The 22,052-nt window shown below is 36.7% G+C and overlaps 1 protein-coding gene across 2 annotated transcripts in view; it reads right to left on the bottom strand.

Moving 5' to 3' along the window:
* Positions 1-8,928, bottom strand: part of LOC123553755 (uncharacterized) — a 32,244-nt gene extending 23,316 nt beyond the window's left edge. The window contains exons 1-5 of one of the 2 annotated variants that reach the window (XR_008371868.1): positions 8,807-8,928; positions 4,419-4,532; positions 4,118-4,266; positions 3,355-3,646; positions 2,236-2,334 (exon numbers count right to left, since the gene is read on the bottom strand). Coding sequence is in view for 1 of the 2 variants with exons in the window: in XM_053548830.1 (XP_053404805.1) it covers positions 3,543-3,646; positions 4,118-4,266; positions 4,419-4,532; positions 8,807-8,826 (387 nt within the window). In the remaining variant the exon portion in view is untranslated. Of the gene's footprint in view, positions 1-2,235; positions 2,335-2,844; positions 3,647-4,117; positions 4,267-4,418; positions 4,533-8,806 lie in introns of those variants that run through there. The other variant, XM_053548830.1, reaches the window with a different exon arrangement.
* Positions 8,929-22,052: the final 13,124 nt, after the last annotated feature.

The raw sequence follows: 22,052 nt of genomic DNA, 5'->3' as shown, positions 1-22,052 counted from the left end.
GACCTCCCCTATAGCCATCCAATCCTCCCATTATTTTTTTTCCAAAATGTTTTGTATTTATTTTCAAATATATTAAACATAAACATCAAACACAATGATAATAAACATGGTTTTCTTTCTTGTATGACTGTTTGGTGGTCAAGTCAATGAAACATAATTGTGACTATTGGTCAGTGAAACCTAATTATTAAGAGATACATATCAAAAGCATCTTTGCAAGACATGTGACTATCAAAAATCTAACATCTTTTAAGGTACACTTTCCTTATGGTAAAAACAATAAAGTATGGTTAATAACAAGACCTTTAGAACCTTGCTAGTTTTAGCAAAGTATCATTCTCAAAAATCCAAGATCTGTTATTATACAGTTTCCTAGAGGCAAAAACAATAAAACACCATGACTAATAGCAAGACCATTGGAATCATATTGACAAATCATCACTCTCAAAATCCAAGATCTCTTAATATACAGTGTCCTAGTCACTGTGGCAAAAACAATAAAGCATCATGACTAATACTGTAGTAGTTGGTTAGTTTGTCATGCTAGTAGGAAGTGCCTGAAATAGTAACTTGTTTATAATACATGCCATCAACAATGTACTTAGATGTGTATGTTATGATATTATTTAACAAACAGAAAACACCTGGAGTACCTACAACAAAAAAAGTGTATTAGAATAATGTTAGTTGTAGGCTCTCTTCATGTGTCACTTTCCTACAAAATAACAAAAAAATGTTAGTTAGCTCTGGAGGCAAGGGTTGCAAAGCCTTTCAGTCTTCAAGCAAAATCAGTGTTTAAAGAAAAATGGGGGATTTAAACAAATTAAATGCATGTTACAGTATTACATCACTAAACTTTGTTTTTAATTACTTAAATTTAATGCTTGAAGACTGCCATAACCACAAAAGTTTAAAATGATTAACTTCTTCGAGCTTTGAAATCATTTTTCCCTGACTTTTCCCTGACTTTCCAGGATTTTCATTTTTCACTGACCAAATTTTAAAACTCCCTGACAATTCCCTGACCTTGAAAAAGAAACCAATTTCCCTGACTTTTCAAGACTGCTGGCAACCCTGGTATGGCCTCTAGAGAGGTCACATGGTTTTTCTATTTTTAGACCTACTGACCTAGTTTTTGACCGCAGCTGATCCAGTTTCAAACTTGACCTAGATATCATCAAGATGAACATTCAGACCAACTTTCATACAGATCCAATGAAAAATATAGCCTTTAGAGAGGTCACAAGGTTTTTCTATTATTTGACCTACTGACCTAGTTTTTAAAGGCACGTGACCCAGTTTCGAACCTGACCTAGATATCATCAAAGTGAACGTTCTGATTAATTTTCATGAAGATCTTATGAAATATATGGCCTCTAGAGAGGTCACAAGGTTTTTCTATTTTTAGACCTACTGACCTAGTTTTTGAAGGCACATGACCCAGTTTCAAACTTGATCTAGATATCATCAAGGTGAACATTCTGACCAATTTTCATGAAGATCCATTGAAAATTATGGCCTCTAGAGAGGTCACAAGGTTTTTCTATTTTTAGACCTACTGACCTAGTTTTTGATGGCACATGACCCAGTTTCAAACTTGACGTAGAATTTACCAAGATGAACATTCTGACCCATTTTCATAAAGATCCCATGAAAAATGTGACCTCTAGAGATGTCACAAGGAAAAGTTTACGCACTGACGGACGCACGGACGGACGACGGACGCTGCGCGATCACAAAAGCTCATCTTGTCACTATGTGACAGGTGAGCTAACAAGGCAAAATATATCAACTTTTGTTAAATCAAGGGCGCTCATCTTTGAGCCTACTACTCCGGTTTTGCTCAAAATTGGACTTTTCTGACATATTGAAGTCATGAACATTCTATAGTTATAAATATGGTTAGGACTAGTGAAGAAATGAAGGTGCTGGAGTGTAAACAAAGTGAAATATAGCAAATTCTGTCAATCAAGGGCACATTACTCTGGATATACTGACCAGATCTAGCCCATAATCAAACTCATCCAAGGTCTTGTGACCAAAAACATTGTGACTAAGTTTGATTAGGTTGGTTCCAGAATTGTGGATGCTAGAGTGTAAAAATACTAAATGTGAACTGACAGGCTGATGACGGATGGATGACGGACATTCATCAATACTTATACATGTAGCTCACCATAAGCTTTTGGCTCAGGTGAGCTAAAAAGCTCATGATAAACAATGGCTAAAACATACCTTTTATCACATCTTTATTATCAATGCATTCACATGAATAATCACAACCGTCATCAAATATCTGCCTCTGATACACAAGCATTCCTTTGTATGTACAACCTGAAGAAAAAAAAACATAATTACATGTATGTTCAATGATACAGCATGCTCCTGTCCTAAAATGACAACATATAGCTTTCTGTAATGAAAATAAAGTACAGCTGTCACAGGAGTGACAAATTATACCTACAATACAGCCTTGTCACAAAAGAAAGCCAATGTCAAAGCTGAACCTCAAAATTAATAGAGGTCATATACTGGTCATGATCAACCTCCTTATTTAGTTTCATGATCCTAGGCCCAAGCGTACACGAGTTATTTTCCGGAAATGATTGAACTGTTCTGGGTCACTGTGACCTTAACCCTTGACCTACTGACCTCAAAATCAAACTTGACCTGTATTTTATGATATTACACCAGTGTACCAAAATTTATGATTCTAGACCTAAGCATTTTCAAGTTATTATCCGGAAACCATTTAACTTTTCCGGCTCATCGTAACCTTGACCTTTGACCTGCTGACCTCAATGTCGAACATGACCTGTATTTTGTGATGTTACTGTCTGTCTGGAAACCATTAAAATCAACAGACGGACAGACCGACCAACTGACGAACCAAAGCTCATAAAACGTTACAATAACTTCCATACACAGTAAAACACTGACTGCCAGTAAGGGACAGGGATGAGCTAAGGTCCACAGGAATTGCTCAAGTCAGCCCTGGTACTGGAGTCATTGATGCTAAGGCTAGTACTATTTTATAGTATTATTTTCAGCAGATTCACATTACTATGTCAAGTTACAAATTACATATGAATATCAAAATCTAGTCTTCAACAGTTACTGTACTTTCCAAGACTGTTTTATAAAACAAAACTTTGATCTGAATGATAAGTTTAAAGTCAATACCTTGAATTGTTATTTGACAGACAGACAGAATTATGGACATCTAAATGGACATGCAGATAAGTAAAGTAAAGTAAAGTTTCTTGTTTAACGTGGGTAGTCGACGAAAGTCCCCACCTGGAATGGATGGAACAACTTATTTCCAGCCGAGCCCACGGCAGGAGTCATATTTACCTCCCCAGCATCCAGTCTAGGCCGATACTGCTGGAAACAATTTAAGCAAATCACCTAGCACTGAATTCAAGTCGGGATATCAGCCGCGACCGGGAATCGAACCCGGACCGCTGGCGTTGTAGTCCAACCTGCTAACCACTGCGCCACTGACTCCCTTAATAAAAACCATCACATAGTACATGTACTTTTCAAAAATTACAGACAGAACCATGAAAGTCAGTATTATTTAAGTTTAACACAGCTGCTTTGTTTGATGCAGTGCCAGTTCCAACAGATGGTTCTGATCTCACTCCTGAAATATTTAAAAATGTCTGCATGGGTTTTCCATGTACAATATTCAGGTAATACCATTAAAGTATAGAGAAAAGTATCATATGCTTCCCTTTTCTTCACTGGTGAAAAGTTATAAAAATTATTAACCAAATATATAAAAAACACCATAACCATTCCTTTAAGTAACAACTGCTGGCCTGACTTCTCTTGTATAAATGAGTAAGAAACAAATACAAGCATAAAGGCAGGAATAAAATAATCCCTGTACTTTTCTACTGCAAAACAGACTGACTAATTCTCTATAAGAATACTGTTAACATAGTTAGACAGCTACTTTATTCAAACAAATTAAATGAACACTAAGTAATCTTTTTTTATCTGCTGGATTACTTTACATCTGTGTAACAATAATATTTTTCCACAGACAACCCTAAAAATCATTTTCTTTAGCTTCACCTGCGCATACAGAATACACAATCATACAATTTACCTGTTGCGGTTCCAGTGGGTTCAGGAGCAACCACTATACCAATGGTTTGTTTTGGAGAAATCAAACAACTTGGTATCCAGCAGTACGAGGGATCTTTTGGGTCAGGAACCAGTACACAGCCTTGCGGGATAGTAGCATGCATTGCAAATCTGCAAAGTGTCATAAATATATAAGATCTTTCAGGGTCTTGGGGCAGCTGAAAGCCATGTCAGATATGAGAAATTAATTATATTATGTTGGGTTTAATTTTATAAGGAAATGAAACTCTGACAAAACAGACTAATGAGCACATACAACTTACATTTGTCTATATGAGTATATGTATTTGTTAGAATTGCCACACTGACAAACATTGTTACAGCCATCATACCACAATTGTCCTTCCTGGTATGTACTTCTTCGTATACACATACATCTGCAAATATTTGGTAACAAAATATCAAAGTGCATTCTTTATACTACTTTCAATCATTCTAATTATATTTATTTGTGTACCGGCCCGCTAAGCTCAGTAGGTAGAGCATCTGTCTACGAATCGCGGGGTCGCGAGTTCGATCTTCGGGCGGGGTGTATGTTCTCTGTGACTATTTGATAAACGACATTGTGTCTGAAATCATTAGTCCTCCACCTCTGATTCATGTGGGGAAGTTGGCAGTTACTTGCAGAGAACAGGTTTGTACTGGTACAGAATCCAGGAACACTGGTTAGGTTAACTGCCTTTTGTTACATGACTGAAATACTGTTGAAAAACGGCATGAAACCCAAAACAAACAAACAAACAAATATTTATTTGTTCACAGAAACAACTAGGGCTATCAGGACTGACTAATCATACACCCAAAATATGGCTTTGTCAGAGAAGTAAGCCAATGTCAAAGTTGAACCTCAAAATCAACGCGATCGCCTATTTGAAGAATTGATGGAAGTACGGGGTCAAAATTTTTCCAGACAGAAGAAGAAAAATGGATAAGACAATGTATCTGTATCTGTGGATTTGGATAAGTCTAGCACTATAAGGCAATGTGTAACCATCATTGTAAGCAAGTGTTCAATGTTTAAAAGCCATTCACCAAACAGTTTAGACAAAATATGGAATAGTATGCCAACTTTAATTTATTTCTATGTCAAAAAGGGCCATAACTGAGCTTACTTCCTTGTCCTAGTTATGTTGTCTTGCTTACATATGTAGACTATGATGGTAAACAAGTGGTCAAAGTTACAAAGCCGTATGACAAACAGGTAAGGCAAAATATTAACTGGTATGGAGTTTAAGTACTCTTACAAACAAATGGAAATCATGATGATAAGCAACTGTTCAAAGTTTCAAAGCAACAGTTCAGATAGTTTTGACAAAACGTTGACTTGTACAAAAACTAAACTAATTTCCAATTCCAAAAAGGGCCATAATTCAGCTAAAATACTTCAGTTATGTACTCTTGTTCGAAGATGGAAATCAAGTGTTCAAAGTTTCAAAGCCACATGTCAGATAGTTTTGACAAAACATGAACTTGTACAAAAAACTGTACCAATTTCGAAGTCCTAAAATGGCCATAATTTAGCCAAAATTCTTGACAGAGCTATGTACTCTTGCCTACAGATAGAGAATGTTATAATAAACAAGTAATAATAATAATAATGACTTCATTTATAATAGAATATATATTTTGCTAAGCCAATTTAAACTAGAAATTGCTTTTGTAAAAAAGCACATGTCTCCCCCAATGCAAAGTCCTATAGGCAAGAAGTCAATTGGGGTCAGGAGCGAAAGTCAAAGAGACACTGATGGTTGGCTGCAATAGGGATCATCTACTTGGCATGTCCAGTCATCCCGCTAAATTTCAACACTACTGGCCTAGTGGTTCTCAAGTCACTGTTCAGGCTCCTGTGACCTTGACCTATGATCAAGTGACCTCAAAATAAATAGCGGTCATCTACTCTGCATGTCCAATCATCCTATTAAGTTTCAACATTCTAGGTCAAGTGGTTCTCAAGTCATTCTCCAGAAATGATTTTACATGATCAGGCCCCTGTGACCTTGACCTTTAATAGACTGATCCCAAAATCAATAGGGATCATCTACTCTGCATGTTCAATCATTCTATGAAGTTTCAACATTCTGGGTCATGTGGTTCTCAAGTTATTGATCGGAAATTGTTTTCCATGTTCAGGCTCCTGTGACCTTGACCTTTAACAGAGTGACCCCAAAGTTGATAGGGGTCATCTACTCTGCATGTTCAATCATCCTATGAAGTTTCAACATTCTGGATCAAGAGGTTCTGAAGTTATTGATCGGAAATGGTTATCAATGTTCAGGCCCCTGTGACCTTGACCTTTAACGGAGTGACCCCAAAAACAATAGGGGTCATTTATTCTGCATGAACAATCATCCTATGAAGTTTCAACATTCTTGGTCGAGTGGTTCTCAAGTTACTGACCGGAAATGGTTTTCAATGTTCAGGCCCCTTAGACCTTGACCTTTAATGGAGTGACTCCAAAATCAATAGGGGTCATATACTTTGCATGTACATCATCCTATGAAGTTTCAACATTCTGGGTCAAGTGGTACTCAAATAATTGATCGGAAATGGTTTTCAATGTTCAGGCCCCTGTGACCTTGACCTTTGACGGAGTGACCCCAAAAACAATAGGAGTCATCTACTCTACATGACCAATCATCCTATGAAGTTTCAACATTCTGGGTCAAGTGGTTCTCTAGTTATTGATCGGAAATGGTTTTCAATGTTCAGGCCCCTGTGACCTTGACCTTTGACGGAGTGACCCCAAAATCAATAGGGGTCATCTACTCTTCATGACCAATCATCGTATTAAGTTTCAACACTCTGGGTCAAGTGGTTCTCTAGTTATTGATCTGAAATGGTTTTCAATGTTCAGGCCCCTGTGACCTTGACCTTTGACGGAGTGACCCCAAAAACAATAGGGGTCATCTACTCTTCATGACCAATCATCTTATGAAGTTTCAACATTCTGGGTCAAGTGGTTCTCTAGTTATTGATCAGAAATGGTTTTCAATGTTCAGGCCCCTGTGACCTTGATCTTTGACGGAGTGACCCCAAAATCAATAGGGGTCATCTTCTCTTCATGACCAATCATCCTATTAAGTTTCAACATTCTGGGTCAAGTGGTTCTCTAGTTATTTGACGGAGTGACCCCTAAAACAATAGGGTTCGTCTACTCCAGCAGCCCTACAACCCTATGAAGTTTGAAGGTTCTAGGTCAAATGGTTCTCCAGTTATTGCTCGGAAATGAAGCGTGGCGTATGTACGGATGGACAGGCAGGCGGACGGATGGACGGACAGGGCAAAAACAATATGTCTCACCCAGAGGGGGGGGGGAGACATAAATATGGTGCACAATGTGGACTCCACATATACATGGCTATATACAGAAACAATAAAAATGAATAAAATACTATGACAAAATAAAACACAAAGTTATAACTATGTTCTCAGAAAAATATGAGAATGAAAGATTATATACAATACAGGACACTATATTTAATAATTGGAGTATTTCCAATGAAAATGTAGAGAGATGGTAGAGACAGTATTTCCTGACATTTAATTTTCCAGGGTGTCTGAAAAACATAATTTATTATGTGTTTAGGTAAGTTATTCCAGATAACTGTTCCAGACTAGTGCATAGCTTTGGGGAAAATTCCCTTTTTGGCATAGGTACTACTAGTTCATCCCTTTTTTCTAGATCTAAGTTCACGATCAGATGTTTGCTTTTGAGTAAATTTTGAAGTAAGATAATTAGGACATTGATCATGAATCAATTTATATACTAGGATCGCTTTTTTGTATTTACTTCTGTCAGAAAAAATCCATTTCACTTTTGTAAATAATTCAGCAGATTGGGAATCAATTCTTTTTTGTCAAGAATAATTTTTGCACCACGTTTTTCAGAATTTTAAAACAATTTCTAGAAGATTGTCACTGCAGTTTACCCATATAATGCACCAATAATCAAAATGTGGCAAAATCTAGGCACTGATAAATAGCTTTCAGGGTCGTAAGCTCAGGAAAGATTTTATTTGTAAGAGAAGATATAAATATGTATTGCATTTTTTCATGGTTTGTTCAACCTGATACTTCAAGTTTAGATGTTTATCCATATGTACTCTGAAATCATTAATATTTGTGTGGGACTTACTTTCGTGGATTTCGTGGTTGAGTCAATCCATTAAATTTAATCCCAACGAACAAGTAAAATTCCCATTTATTTTATGTTTTAAAGCTGAAATCCATGAATTCTTAACCCAATGAAATTGCCATTTTGACCAAAACCACGAAATTTCATGCCCACGAAATTTAATGATTTTACAGTACTCCTAAAAGTTTCTCCGTGGATAAGTATGATAGTGCTTCGCCCTGCAACTGAATATTACAGGTTGTGTAATTTGTTATTTTATTGTTGTTATAGGAGGCAGTGATGTACATAGCTTTTGTTTTAGATGTATTAGGAAGCACTGAGTTATCAGTGTACCATTTTTCAATAGTGTTTATGTCAGCCTGTAGTCAGGGCTCCGGAAATTTTGATAACTCAATCGGTCCGAAACGAAAATCCTGACATCGGCGCTACCCCACCCACCGCATTCCCAATATTACATATTTTGTAAAACGTGATAGAGTAAAGAAATAAGCATGTCATGCATTAAAACTGAGTTACCGGTCACCGCGTGTTTCCATACAATGGAGACAGTTATTCAGTGTTATGTGTGATCGTTACTTTGTTTAAATTTCGATGTTTTTCCGAGAAAATACTTGTAAGGAAAAAACCGAGGCATTGACACCGTGTGCGTAACTAGTCTAAGAGCCAACGCACGTGACCGGTACCGTATACACGGCAGATACTTTGTGATGTTTCCTCATTCTTTAACGAATTCTATAAAATACAATGCAGGCCCGTAGCCAGAGGCTAATTTTAACCGAGGCAGTCTAGGGGGGTCCGGGGGCATGCTCCCCCTGGAATATTTTTCTTTAGGTCGTCTATGGTGCATTCTGGAGGGTCCTGCGACTATGTTTTACTACTTTAAATTTGGTGTTTTTAATGTAGTTTTGTACTGATTTTTTACTTATGAGTATGCGGATCCATAATTCTAAATCTGATTAAGAATTATCTAATAGGCTGTAGATCTATATTACGGCTGTTACTGTAAAGTCATTCTGAATGGGTGTAATATATCATTTCCCTATGTTTTTGAACTTGAACTTGAATTGGTACCATTTGTATTCTTAATTGAACTACATGTACTTAATTACTTTTTTCATTGCATGCCAAATTTTAACCGAGGCAACTGCCTCACTTGCCTCAACGTAGCTACGGGCCTGCAATGCGTCAAAGTGAATTACACGACACATATTCTCTGCTAAACAGTCTCAGTATTTTAAGAATACTCTGCCGCGGACCGAATGTGTACGTTATATGAACGCTGAGATCGAATTTCCCGCATGTATAGTACCAAAAGGTCACGCGTATTGGCCACGGATATTTCATTTCACTTATGTTGTACTTCAATAAGCAACTACATTTTATAAAGTTATGTGTTCTCTTCTGATGTAAACAAAATTTCATTTTGAAACGTTTTTTAAAAGACCGATTTGATAACAGCGCCACTCCGGTTCATTCGTGTTTGCCAGTCCATTTTTTCTTTTCTTTTTTGCACAGTCAGGTTGCAAAGACGATTTTCTGCACTTGTTTCAACTGGAGCCCCAACAACTGAATCTTGTAATTTTTTCAAATCAAGTAATTATAAAAAATATTTTGATCGGTTTTCCGTGTGATGTCTCATTAAATCAAAGACCTATAATGTACAATTATAGCTCTTTGATTAAATGCAGTGACCATTTGTTTTTTACCGTGATCAAACATAGCCTTTTGAAATAAACCATCCGTCGGATTCTAAATAAAAAAGTGGATCCCCGTAAAAAAATGATTTGGATCCGTCAGACATATTTGGAAACCAGTCAAAAATGTTTAATACATTGCAGTCGGCTGTCTGAAACATTGAAGGATGTGCCGCGCGAGCACTGATTGCGTCACGTGCTAATTACGGGCCGATTATCAAAGTGACAATCAGACCGTTTGACACGTTTATTGATTATCTGAGGGTGCGACCAACAATTTCCTGCTTGGCAGTAGATGGTGTATTGAGATATCAGACCGAAATTTATACTTTTCTCCATTTTTACGGGACCGATTTTTTTCGTTTTTTCACTTCATGAATCGGTCTGAAAAGTCAAAAATCGGTCCAAAACCGACAAACCGGCAAATTTCCGAAGCCCTGCCTGTAGTGTATTGTGTACTTCCATTATTGATTTACCCAGGCAGATGTTGTTGTATTATCTACAAACATGTCAGTTGATGATTGGCCTGTGTGTAGTGGAAGGTCTTTGATATACAGTATGAATAGTATTGGCCCCAGACAAGAATGATAAAAGTTTCAAAGTCCTATGTCAGACAGTTTACACAAAATATTAACTGGTACGAAAAACTTAACCTAGATTTGTAAGCTCAAAGGGGCCATAACTCAGCCAAAATCCTTGATGAAGTTATGCTCTCTTACCTAAAACTGGACAAGGTAATGGTACACAACTGCTGAAAGTTTCAAAACCTTATCTCAAAAGGTTTTGACAAAATGCGGACTGGTTCAAAAACGCTTCACCAAGGTGCGACGTCGATGCCGACACCATGGTGAAAAAGACAGCTCTACTTATTCTTCAAATAGTCTAGCTAAAAATTTACTACAAAATGTAAAGCATTAGTTTTTGGATCCTTTTCTTACAAACATTATCATGTCATGAAAACACCAATGTTTGCATCAAAACCTATCACCTTAGAGAAATGTCTGGACTTAACCAGAATATTTACCTGGTGTGTATGTCTGTGGTTTAGGTGTTTGTAAACAAACATTGCACGAGGGTTTCATGCAGCACTTGGTGGCAGGATTCTGAACCATCTTACAGTAAGGCTGTGGATCCACATAACATAGGCACCTGTCAAATAATTGGTTTATATTTTAAAATCATTACAATTTTTAACTTTTTTAGCCGACTGTTAAAAACAAGACAGTACTAGACAGAACTATTATAACTTTTGTCCAAAGTTGGACAGGGCTGTTTATCTTGTTTTCTTTCCAAAACTTTCAATGTTGAGAAACTGTTAGTTTAGTACAAATTAAACTTACTGTTTTAGTATTTACTGTGTGTATACACCATATGATACTCAACACTTTATGCCCCCTACATCCAAATTTTGAGGAAGCATAAAAGGCTGTAACTTTAAAAGTAAGTATTTACTTTTCCTAGCACTGGTACTGTGCACTGTGTTCATCAATGCATGTACAGATATACGGAGAGCCATCTTATACCCCTTATACTCACAGTAACCTAAATAGAACAAATAATCTTTCTTCACTGTTTCAAGATCCTATGTGTTTTCATAAGTTTTTAATTGGATATTTTCCCCCCAAAAAGAATGACAAGTTTATGCACAGCAGGGCTTTTTCAGGGGGTTTTGGGAAAAAGGCCCCTGGTCATATTGGGAATTTTAACGCGGTAAATTGTCAAATTTGGGAAAATATACTGACAAATTAAGTGAGTTTTTAATTAATATATATTAGTTTAAATCTTCAGTTTCAAATTTTACTGGTAGACAGTATCCCCTTGTGAAATTTTTTTTTTCAGGATTGTGTTCCAATATTGCCTAAAAATGCAGTAACTCTTTATTTGTCATGCTATAATTTTTGTTTAGTTTGTTTTCACTAAAGTTATAACTGAAGTTATCCAAAAAGTAGAATGGCAAAGTGCTTGTATTTTCGAGTGTAAAAACTAGGTCGCGAAAATATGTGACAATTGATTTTAATGATATAAGAACTACCTGTCAACATGTTTTGGGTACTTTATTCAATTAATATTTGTGTTTTTATGTGTTTTGAGAGGTTTTTGCATGCAAATCTTGCATTTCTTCAGCAAAATCTTGTAATTATTTTTTGCCGAGCTTGCAGACGGCCGTGTTACTAAAAATAGAAACGAGTTGGTTTTTCCAACATATTGTTTAATTTTCTTGGCAAACAAAACTAATTGTGCAAGAATTATTATTAAAAAACAGAAAGTAACTGATTTCAGTTGGGAAATTTTTCATTGGATTGGGAATTTTTTGCTCCAGATTGGGAAAATTGAGCATATACCTGTCACATAGTGACAAGGTGAGCTTTTGTGATCACCCTTCGTCCGTCGTCCATCGTCAGTCCGTGCGTCAACAATTTCTTGTCTGCACGATAGTGGTTTCATTTATGATTTTATTTTAACCAAACTTGCACACAACTTGTATCACCATAAGATCACGGTTCCTTTCTTGAACTGGCCAGATCCCATTATGGGTTCTAGAGTTATGGCCCCTGAAAGGGCCAAAATTAGCTATTTTGACCTTGTCTGCACAATAGCAGCTTTATTTATGACTTGATTTTTACCAAACTGGCACACAACTTGTATCACCATAAGATCTTGGTTCCTTTCTTGAACTGGCCAGATTCCGTTATGGGTTCCAGAGTTATGGCCCCTGAAAGGACCAAAATTAGCTATTTTGACCTTGTCTGCACAATAGCAGCTTCATTTATAATTTGAATTTAACCAAACTTGCACACAACTTGTATCACCATAAGATCTTGGTTCCTTTCTTGAACTGGCCAGATTCCATTATGGGTTCCAGAGTTATGGCCCCTGAAAGGGCCAGAATTAGCTATTTTGACATTGTCTGCACAATAGCAGCTTCATTTATGATTTGAATTTAATCAAACTTGCACAAAACTTGTGTCACCATAAGATCTCGGTTCTTTTCTTGAACCGGCCAGATCCCGTAATGGGTTCCAGAGTTATGGCCCATGAAAGGGCCAAAATTAGCTATTTTGACCTTGTCTGCACAATAGCAGCTTCATTTATGATTTGATTTTAACCAAACTTGCACACAACTTGTATCACCACAAGATCTTTCTTCCTTTCTTGAACTGGCCAGATTCCTTCATGGGTTCCAGAGTTATGGCCCCTTAAAGGTCCAAAATTGCCTATTTTGGCTTTTGCAGCCATATAGAGACTTCATTTATGGTTTTATCTGACACAAACTTCCAAAATATCTTCAACAACAATAAATATTGGATTCCATGACAAATCAGATCCAATCGTAGGTTCCAGAATTATTTTATATCTGATTACCTCCCCTGATTGTAATCAAAATGGATTTATATCAGTAAGTACTTATAGGACTTATTTGAAATTTCATTATTGTTATGAGTTGGACTGAGACAATCAGGGTAGATAACTATGGACTGATTTTATGTCAAATTACCTCCCTTTATTTCAAATTAAAATGGGTATATCTCCGTAACTAATGAAGATACTGATCTGAAATTTCATTTATGTCAGCAGATTTATTTGGCAGATCCTTCTTTTGTTCACTTACAATATATTTTTTTTATTACTTCCCTTTTACGTTACTATAAATAGCTTATTTTTAGTAACTTTTATTTTATTGGCTGTAGGGAAAAACCGAGACCACTTTTCTGTGGTACAACATGGATGCTACCTCCAATTTTTAGGTGTATTTTGACATATCTATACCTTGTAAGAATTTTTGTTTTCTTTTTGGTTAAATTTCCTCCTTTTGTTGTTCCTGTCCTTTGGACTGAGATATCTTTTCTGAGGACCTTCTTGTCCTCAAGTGCAATGATAACAGGTGAGCGATATAGGGCCATCATGGCCCTCTTGTTTAATTATACAAGCTGGTCCCCAGCTACTTTATGTACCATTCTAACACGACAAAAATTAATTGCTATATAAGGATATAGCAAACAGCCTGTATATGAATCTTTGATAAAATATGGTTGGCTGATAGTATTACTTTTTAACCCTATGATTGTAACATACAAGATTCTACTTCTGTTCTATTGCATACATCCAGCACCAAACGGTTGTAAACAACATTTCAAAAACATTATTATGATAAAAAGTCGTACTGACTTATGTGCAGGGCCATAAAACACGTTTTGATCTCTACGAACTAATTAGCTCAGTTATGATTCAGCAGTGATGTCATAAAAGAACAAGAGGACCATCATGGTCCTGAATTGCTCACCTGTCCCCACATGACCCCGTTTTGAGTATGACGTCATTTTTTTCTATTATTTGACATAGTGACCTAGTTTTTGAGCTCATGTGACCCAGTTTTGAACTTGACCTAGATATCATTAAGATAAAAATACTGACCAATTTTCATGAAGATCTATTGAAAAATATGGCCTCTAGAGAGGTCACAAGGTTTTTCTATTATTTGACCTAATGACCTAGTTTTTGAAGGCACTTGACCTAGATATCATCAAGATGAACATTCTCATCAATTTTCATGAAGATCTCATGAAAAATATGGCCTCTAGAGAGGTCACAAGGTTTTTCTATTTTTAGGCCTACTGACCTAGTTTTTGATTGCACATGACCAAGTTTCAAACTTGACATAGATATCATCAAGGTGAACATTCTGACCAATTTTCATGAAGATCCATTGACAAATATGGCCTCTAAAAAGTCAAAAGGTTTTTCTGTTTTTAAACCTACTGACCTAGTTTTCAAACGCATGTGACCCAGTTTCAAACTTGACCTAGATATCATCAAGATGAATATTCAGACCAACTTTCATACAGATCCCATGAAAAATATGGCCTCTAGAGAGGTCACAAGGTTTTTCTATCATTTGATCTACTGACCTAGTTTTTGACCGCATGTGACCCAGTTTCAAACTTGATCTAGATATCAAGATGAACATTCTGACCAATTTACATGAAGATCCATTGAAAAATATGGCCCTTAAAGAGGTCACAAGGTTTTTCTATTTTTAGACCTACTGACCTAGTTTTGGACCGCACGTAACCCAGTTTCGAACTTGACCTATATATCATCAAGATGACGTTCTGACCAACTATGCACTTGTTAGTTAACCGCACTAACCCAGTTTTGAACTTGAACTAGATATCATCAAGGTGAACATTCTCACCAATTTTCATGAAGATCTCATGAAAAGTATGGCCTCTAGAGAGGTCACATGGTTTTTCTATTTTTAGACCTACTGACCTAGTTTTTGATTGCATATGACCAAGTTTCAAACTTGACATAGATATCATCAAGGTGAACATTCTGACCAATTTTCATGAAGATCCATTGACAAATATGGCCTCTAGAGAAGTCAAAAGGTTTTTCTGTTTTTAAACCTACTGACCTAGTTTTCAAACGCATGTGACCCAGTTTCAAACTTGACCTAGATATCATCAAGATGAATATTCAGACCAACTTTCATACAGATCCCATGAAAAATATGGCCTCTAGAGAGGTCACAAGGTTTTTCTATCATTTGATCTACTGACCTAGTTTTTGACCGCATGTGACCCAGTTTCAAACTTGATCTAGATATCAAGATGAACATTCTGACCAATTTACATGAAGATCCATTGAAAAATATGGCCCTTAAAGAGGTCACAAGATTTTTCTATTTTTAGACCTACTGACCTAGTTTTGGACCGCACGTAACCCAGTTTCGAACTTGACCTATATATCATCAAGATGAACGTTCTGACCAACTATGCACTTGTGATTTAATTATCATGCATCCAAACTCCTGCCTATACTTTATTAACTGATAAAATATAGGAACAGATTTATTATTTCTTAAGTAAGAAGTACTATTTACCTATGTTTGCAGACAGGGCTTCAATTTTGGGTCCAACAATGGGCTTCCACACTGTAGGTGCTGGGCTTCAGGATGGCCTTGCTGTTGAACCAGGTGTTTAGCTGGAATATCCAGGAATTGGGCTGGAATAGCTATTTGGTGTTGGGCCCGAATACCCTTTGGTGCCTGGGATAACAGCGGAGAAAATGGTGTTGGTGTTTTACTGAAGACACAGACAGGACAGAGGCAACATATATCTGACATATTTCTCTGCATGGTACACTGGAGTAGAACAATCTGGAATGCCGCACACCTGAAATATGATAATAGTACAGTCAAACCTGTGTTAAGCAGTCAACTAAGGGTACAACACAATCTGGCTGCTTAAGACAGGTGGCTGCTTAATTGATATTTGAACAGAAAGTCAACTTTAGACTGAAATAAGCTGACTGGCTCCTTCAGTCAAGTGACTTCTTGATACAGGATGCTGGTAAGGCAAGTTTAACTGTAAACATGTATCTTTCTTCATAATGAATAACTTTATACCAAATAACCCAAGTGGTGATTAACATAGTAGTCGCAACTTGACTGCGATGGTTGACCTTAGGCTGATTATTTATATCGATTATTTCATTGTAGAAATACGGGGTGCTTAGGGTGACAGAGTTTATATTGTCGGAATCTCACGACTCTCTGACCAGTTCACATCTATGTGTGAGGAAAACATTGAAAAGAATGACAGAATTATTTTTTTAACTGTGTGCGTGATGCAGTGGAGAAGTGGTGTAGAAAATGTAGTGTATGTGCATCCCGAAAAATGCCAAAAACTAAATTTAAGGCCCCTATGAAACAGTTCATCTCTGGTGCTAAATGGGAAAGAGTAGCTATAGATTTTGTAGGCTCACTCGGTAAAACTGTGAACAATTATCAGTAATTAATGGTAGTATCAGATTATTTTACGAAACGGACAGAGGCAGTGCCATTACCGAATTTAGAAACAGTTACAGTCGCTAACTCGTTAACTGAAAATGTATTTTCAAGGTTTGGCATACCCCTTTTTATTTATACCGATCAAGGAGCACAAACTGAGTCAGTCATTTCAAGATTATGTAAACTTCTAGGTATTCTAGTAATACCCCCATTTCGACCGCAGAGTTCAGGTTTTAATGAGCGTGTAAACAAAATTATTCTCGACATGCTAACAGCATTTGTGTCCGAGCGCAGAAATAACTAGGACAAGTATGTACCTTTATGTTTAATGGCACATCGTAGTTCTGTACATGAAGCCATTGGTGACACACCCGCATCTATGGTCTACGGCTCTGAAATAAGGCTCCCAACTGATCTTTTCTTTGGACAGCCTGAATTAGAAAATGCTGAAACGAGACTAAAATATGGTTCTGATTATGTAAATGCCTTGGAAAGTAGAACAGTAGAAATACATGAATATGCTAGGAACAAGCTTAAAGTCTCTAGTGAGGTCATGAAAAAGAAATATGACCTTGATACTAACTTTCAAGACTATGATGTAGGTGATCAGGTGTGGTATTAAAACCCACAAAGGAAAGTCGACCGAAGTAGTAAAATTTATGAGACCGTGCAAGGGTCCCTATACAGTTTTAACAAAAATTAGTAGCATTTTGTACCGTATTCAAGGGTTATGTCAGAACTCTTGTGTAGTACATCACAACAAACTAAAACCATATGTCTGCAAAGCATAGCAAGGTTGTGCCATACAGTTAATGTAACAAATTGATAATGTACAATTACAGCTTGTCCTTTTCTTTATATTTTTCATGAATCTATTTGAAGTTGCAACATTATGCAGAAAAACATAAATTATGTGCAAAATTACCATTCAATCTACAGCCATCCTGTGTTATCTACCAGTCCGTAGTTCCCCAGTCTTTTCTGTGTTCGCACCTATAAAAAGAGAATGACATTGCTAGAAGTAAAATACATTATGATTATACACTGTAATGCAGTATGGGTTAGAATATTGAGAAATTGTACTTACCGTAATCATTTTTTTTTGATTCCAGAAAAGATATACTTGCAAAATCTGTGGGGATATCCGCTTTACAACAGGAGGAAAGTGTCGGTCACATCTGATTAAACAGCATAGCCAAATTAGCTACAAATGTCTAAACTGTGGGAAGATCTTTTTTATGAAATACCCCAGGATATTATTGCTACACATCAAGACAGGACTTTGTAAGGTACCACACAGTTTCTGGTGCAAAAGGGGTGGAGGCAGAGAAGATTCTGCAAGAATATGTAAGAAATGTAGACAGTCTAATTATCAACCAACATGCCCCAATGATAAGAATCCCAACTAGACCAAATTAAGAGCTTCCTATGGTAACAAAAGAAAAATTAACTTAATTACAAATAATCATCAAGGAAACAAACGCCCTTGCAACAGGGACCGATCACCATCAGCAAAATCCTCACCAAATTTGTCGTCTTCATCACGGTCTTCGTCAAGTTCGTCATTAACGTCAAATTCTTCATCATCTTCATTGACTACAAACACTTTATCATCTTCATCTTCAACAATTGTAAGTGAAATGGAAGATCTACAAAGTACAGTAATTGATTTGCCATTAAGTGAAACAAGTAATGAAGACATATACCCTGAAAGAGAAAAATTGAAAAAACAAAGGGATGAAGACAGGTAGAGAAGGGAGAAGATAAGAGAAGGGCAGAGGAGGAAAAAGAAAGAAAGCAGATTGGGGAAGAAATTAGGAAGGAAGAAATAAAATTAGAGAGAACAAAAAGAAACTAAATAAAGTTGAAATGATGTGAAATTAGCAACAAAAAAGAATTAGACTGAATGTATCTGGAAAGATCTATGAGACGACAATCACTACACTGCAAGCGTCTGCAGGAGCTTTATGTGACCTAGCAGATCTTGACACTGAAGAAATATTATTGGACAGAGACTTCAAATTGTTTCACATTATTCTAAATTATATAAGAAGTGAAGCTAACAAGGACAGTTCCTTTGAACATTCTGCCCAGCAGTAGAATTGAATTAAAGGAGTTGCTATTTGAAACAAAATTTTATGCCCTCCCAATTTTGGATAAGCTTGTGCAAGAAAAGAATGACAAGCAAATTCGATGAATTGGTATCCCCCGCCGAAAGGGCTTGAGGTGAGGAATGGCAAAAAAATATTTCTGGCAAAAAGTTTAGGATGTTACTAAGAAGCAAATAATTTCATTAGTCAAAATCATTTTAACAGAAAATGAATGTTTTTTTTGTTGTTTTTTTGTGGGGCAGCGGAGAGGGGGGCAGTGGTGGTGACCGGGTGAGGGTACAAAATTTCACCTGTTGATTATAAATATTGATGGAAAATTAAAAATGAAAAAAAAAAAAAAAATTAATTATTGGTGAATTTTTTGAACTTTTCCTACAGCTTGAAGGGAAATGCTTCAGGATCTATTTTCTGCTTTGATGAAATCTGGACGTCTATTTGTCAGTTGTGTTTCAAGTGTCATAGATGATGGAAAAAATAGATCCTGTTTTGCCACATATAGAATTAATACTCATTAACTAGAAATACTATGACTCTAGGAAGGTTGAAGATAAACAACATTTTACTCTTAAACTGTCTCAAGTATTCCACTCTCGGGGCTTATTTCATCAAAAAAGATTTTGAAAAGTGTAAAAACTTTTCGCTTCTATCTGGTATGAACAAACTGATATTTCCTCTAAGTAATGATGTGTCCATTTTAAACCTGTTAGCCAGATTAATATATGACTGTTTTTAGCTCACCTGTCACATAGTGACAAGGTGAGCTTTTGTGATCATGCAGCGTCCGTCGTCCGTCCGTCCGTGCGTCAGACCGTCCGTCCGTAAACTTTTGCTTGTGACCACTCTAGAGGTCACATTTTTTGTGGGATCTTTATGAAAGTTGGTCAGAATGTTCATCTTGATGATATCTAGGCCAAGTTCGAAACTGGGTCACGTGCCATCAAAAACTAGGTCAGTAGGTCTAAAAATAAAAAAACCTTGTGACCTCTCTAGAGGCCATATATTTCACAAGATCTTCATGAAAATTAGTCAGAATGTTCATCTTGATGATATCAAGGTCAAGTTTGAAACTGGGTCACGTGCTGTCAAAAACTAGGTCAGTAGGTCTAAAAATAGAAAAACCTTGTGACCTCTCTAGAGGCCATATATTTCATAAGATCTTCATGAAAATTGGTCAGAACGTTCACCTTGATGATATCTAGGTCAAGTTCGAAACTGGGTCACGTGCCATTAAAAACTAGGTCAATAGGTCAAATAATAGAAAAACCTTGTGACCTCTCTAAAGGCCATATTTTTCATGGGATCTGTATGAAAGTTGTTCATCTTGATGATATCTAGGTCAAGTTCGAAACTGGGTCACGTGCGGTCCAAAACTAGGTCAGTAGGTCTAAAAATAGAAAAACCTTGTGACCTCTCTAGAGGCCATATATTTCATGAGATCTTCATGAATATTGGTCAGAATGTTCACCTTGATGATATCTAGGTCAAGTTCAGAAGTGGGTCACGTGCCATCAAAAACTAGGTCAGTAGGTCAAATAATAGAAAAACCTTGGGACCTCTCTAGAGGCCATATTTTTGATGGGATCTGTATGAAAGTTGGTCTGAATGTTCATCTTGATGATATCTAGGTCAATTTCGAAAATGGGTCACGTGCCTTCAAAAACTAGGTCAGTAGGTCAAATAATAGAAAAACCTTGTGACCTCTCTAAAGGCCATATTTTTCATGGGATCTGTATGAAAGTTGGTCTGAATGTTCATCTTGATGATATCTAGGCCAAGATCGAAACAGGGTCATGTGCGGTCAAAACCTAGGTAAGTAGGTCTAAAAATAGAAAAACCTTGTGACCTCACTAGAGGCCATACTTGTGAATGGATCTCCATAAAAATTGGTAAGAATATTCATCTTGATGATATCTAGGTCAAGTTCAAAAGTGGGTCACGTGTTCGAAAGTGGGTCACGTGCCTTCAAAAAGTAGGGCAGTAGGTCAAATAATGAAAAAACGTTGTGACCTCTCTAGAGGCCATACCCTTGAATGGATCTTCATGAAAATTGGTCAGAATGTTCACCTTGATGATATCTAGGTCAAGTTTGAAACTGGGTCACGTGCCTTAAAAAACTAGGTCAGTAGGTCAAATAATAAAAAAACGTGACCTCTCTAGAGGCCATACTTTTCATGGGATCTGTATGAAAGTTGGTCTGAATGTTCATCTTGATGATATCTAGGTCAAGTTCGAAACTGGGTCAACTGCGGTCAAAAACTAGGTCAGTAGGTCTAAAATTATTAAAATCTCTTGACCTCTCTAGAGGCCATATTTTTCAATGGATCTTATGAAAATTGATCTGAATGTTCACCTTGATGATATCTAGGTCAGTTTCGAAACTGGGTCACGTGCGGTCAAACTAGGCCAGTAGGTATAAAAATAGAAAAACCTTGTGACCTCTCTAGAGGCCATATTTTTCATGAGATCTTCAGGAAAATTAGTGAGAATGTTCACCTTGATGATATCTAGGTAAAGTTCAAAACAGGGTCACGTACCTTCGAAAACTAGGTCAATAGGTCAAATAATAGGAAAACCTTGTGACCTCTCTAGAGACCATATTTTTCAATGGATCTTCATGAAAATTGGTCAGAATTTTTATCTTGATAATATCTAGGTCAAGTTCAAAACTGGGTCACATGAGCTCAAAAACTAGGTTACTATGTCAAATAATAGAAAAAACGACATCATACTCAAAACTGGGTCATGTGGGAAGAGGTGAGCGATTCAGGACCATCATGGTCCTCTTGTTGTCTTAGATATAGCAATGAATCCAATTAAACCATCCATTCTCATAGTTTTCCTCATGTCTTTAATGTATATGATTTAAGAAATAATATATCTCATCGGTGATTTGTCGCTGAATAAATCACTGCTTGGAGTTCAGATGCGAAGGAATTATATCACGAGGGCGTAGCCCGAGTGATATAATGCTACGCATCTGAACGACAAACAGTGATTTATTCAAGAGCAAATCACTAAATGAGATATATTATTTTGATTCTAACACGTTATCAAGGACTTTAAAGTACACCTTGTCGGCTTGCATTAAATATTTGCCCGTTTTCAATCGGGTTCTTTTCCAGCGCGCCGTTACGCCGCTTGACGCTATGACGTAATAGTTGTGA

This window comes from Mercenaria mercenaria, chromosome 7, assembly GCF_021730395.1.
Source record: "Mercenaria mercenaria strain notata chromosome 7, MADL_Memer_1, whole genome shotgun sequence".
NCBI classification, from domain to species: Eukaryota; Metazoa; Mollusca; class Bivalvia; order Venerida; family Veneridae; genus Mercenaria; species Mercenaria mercenaria.
Note: the sequence above shows the minus strand (reverse complement) of the source record. Positions and strands in the feature narration are given on the sequence as shown.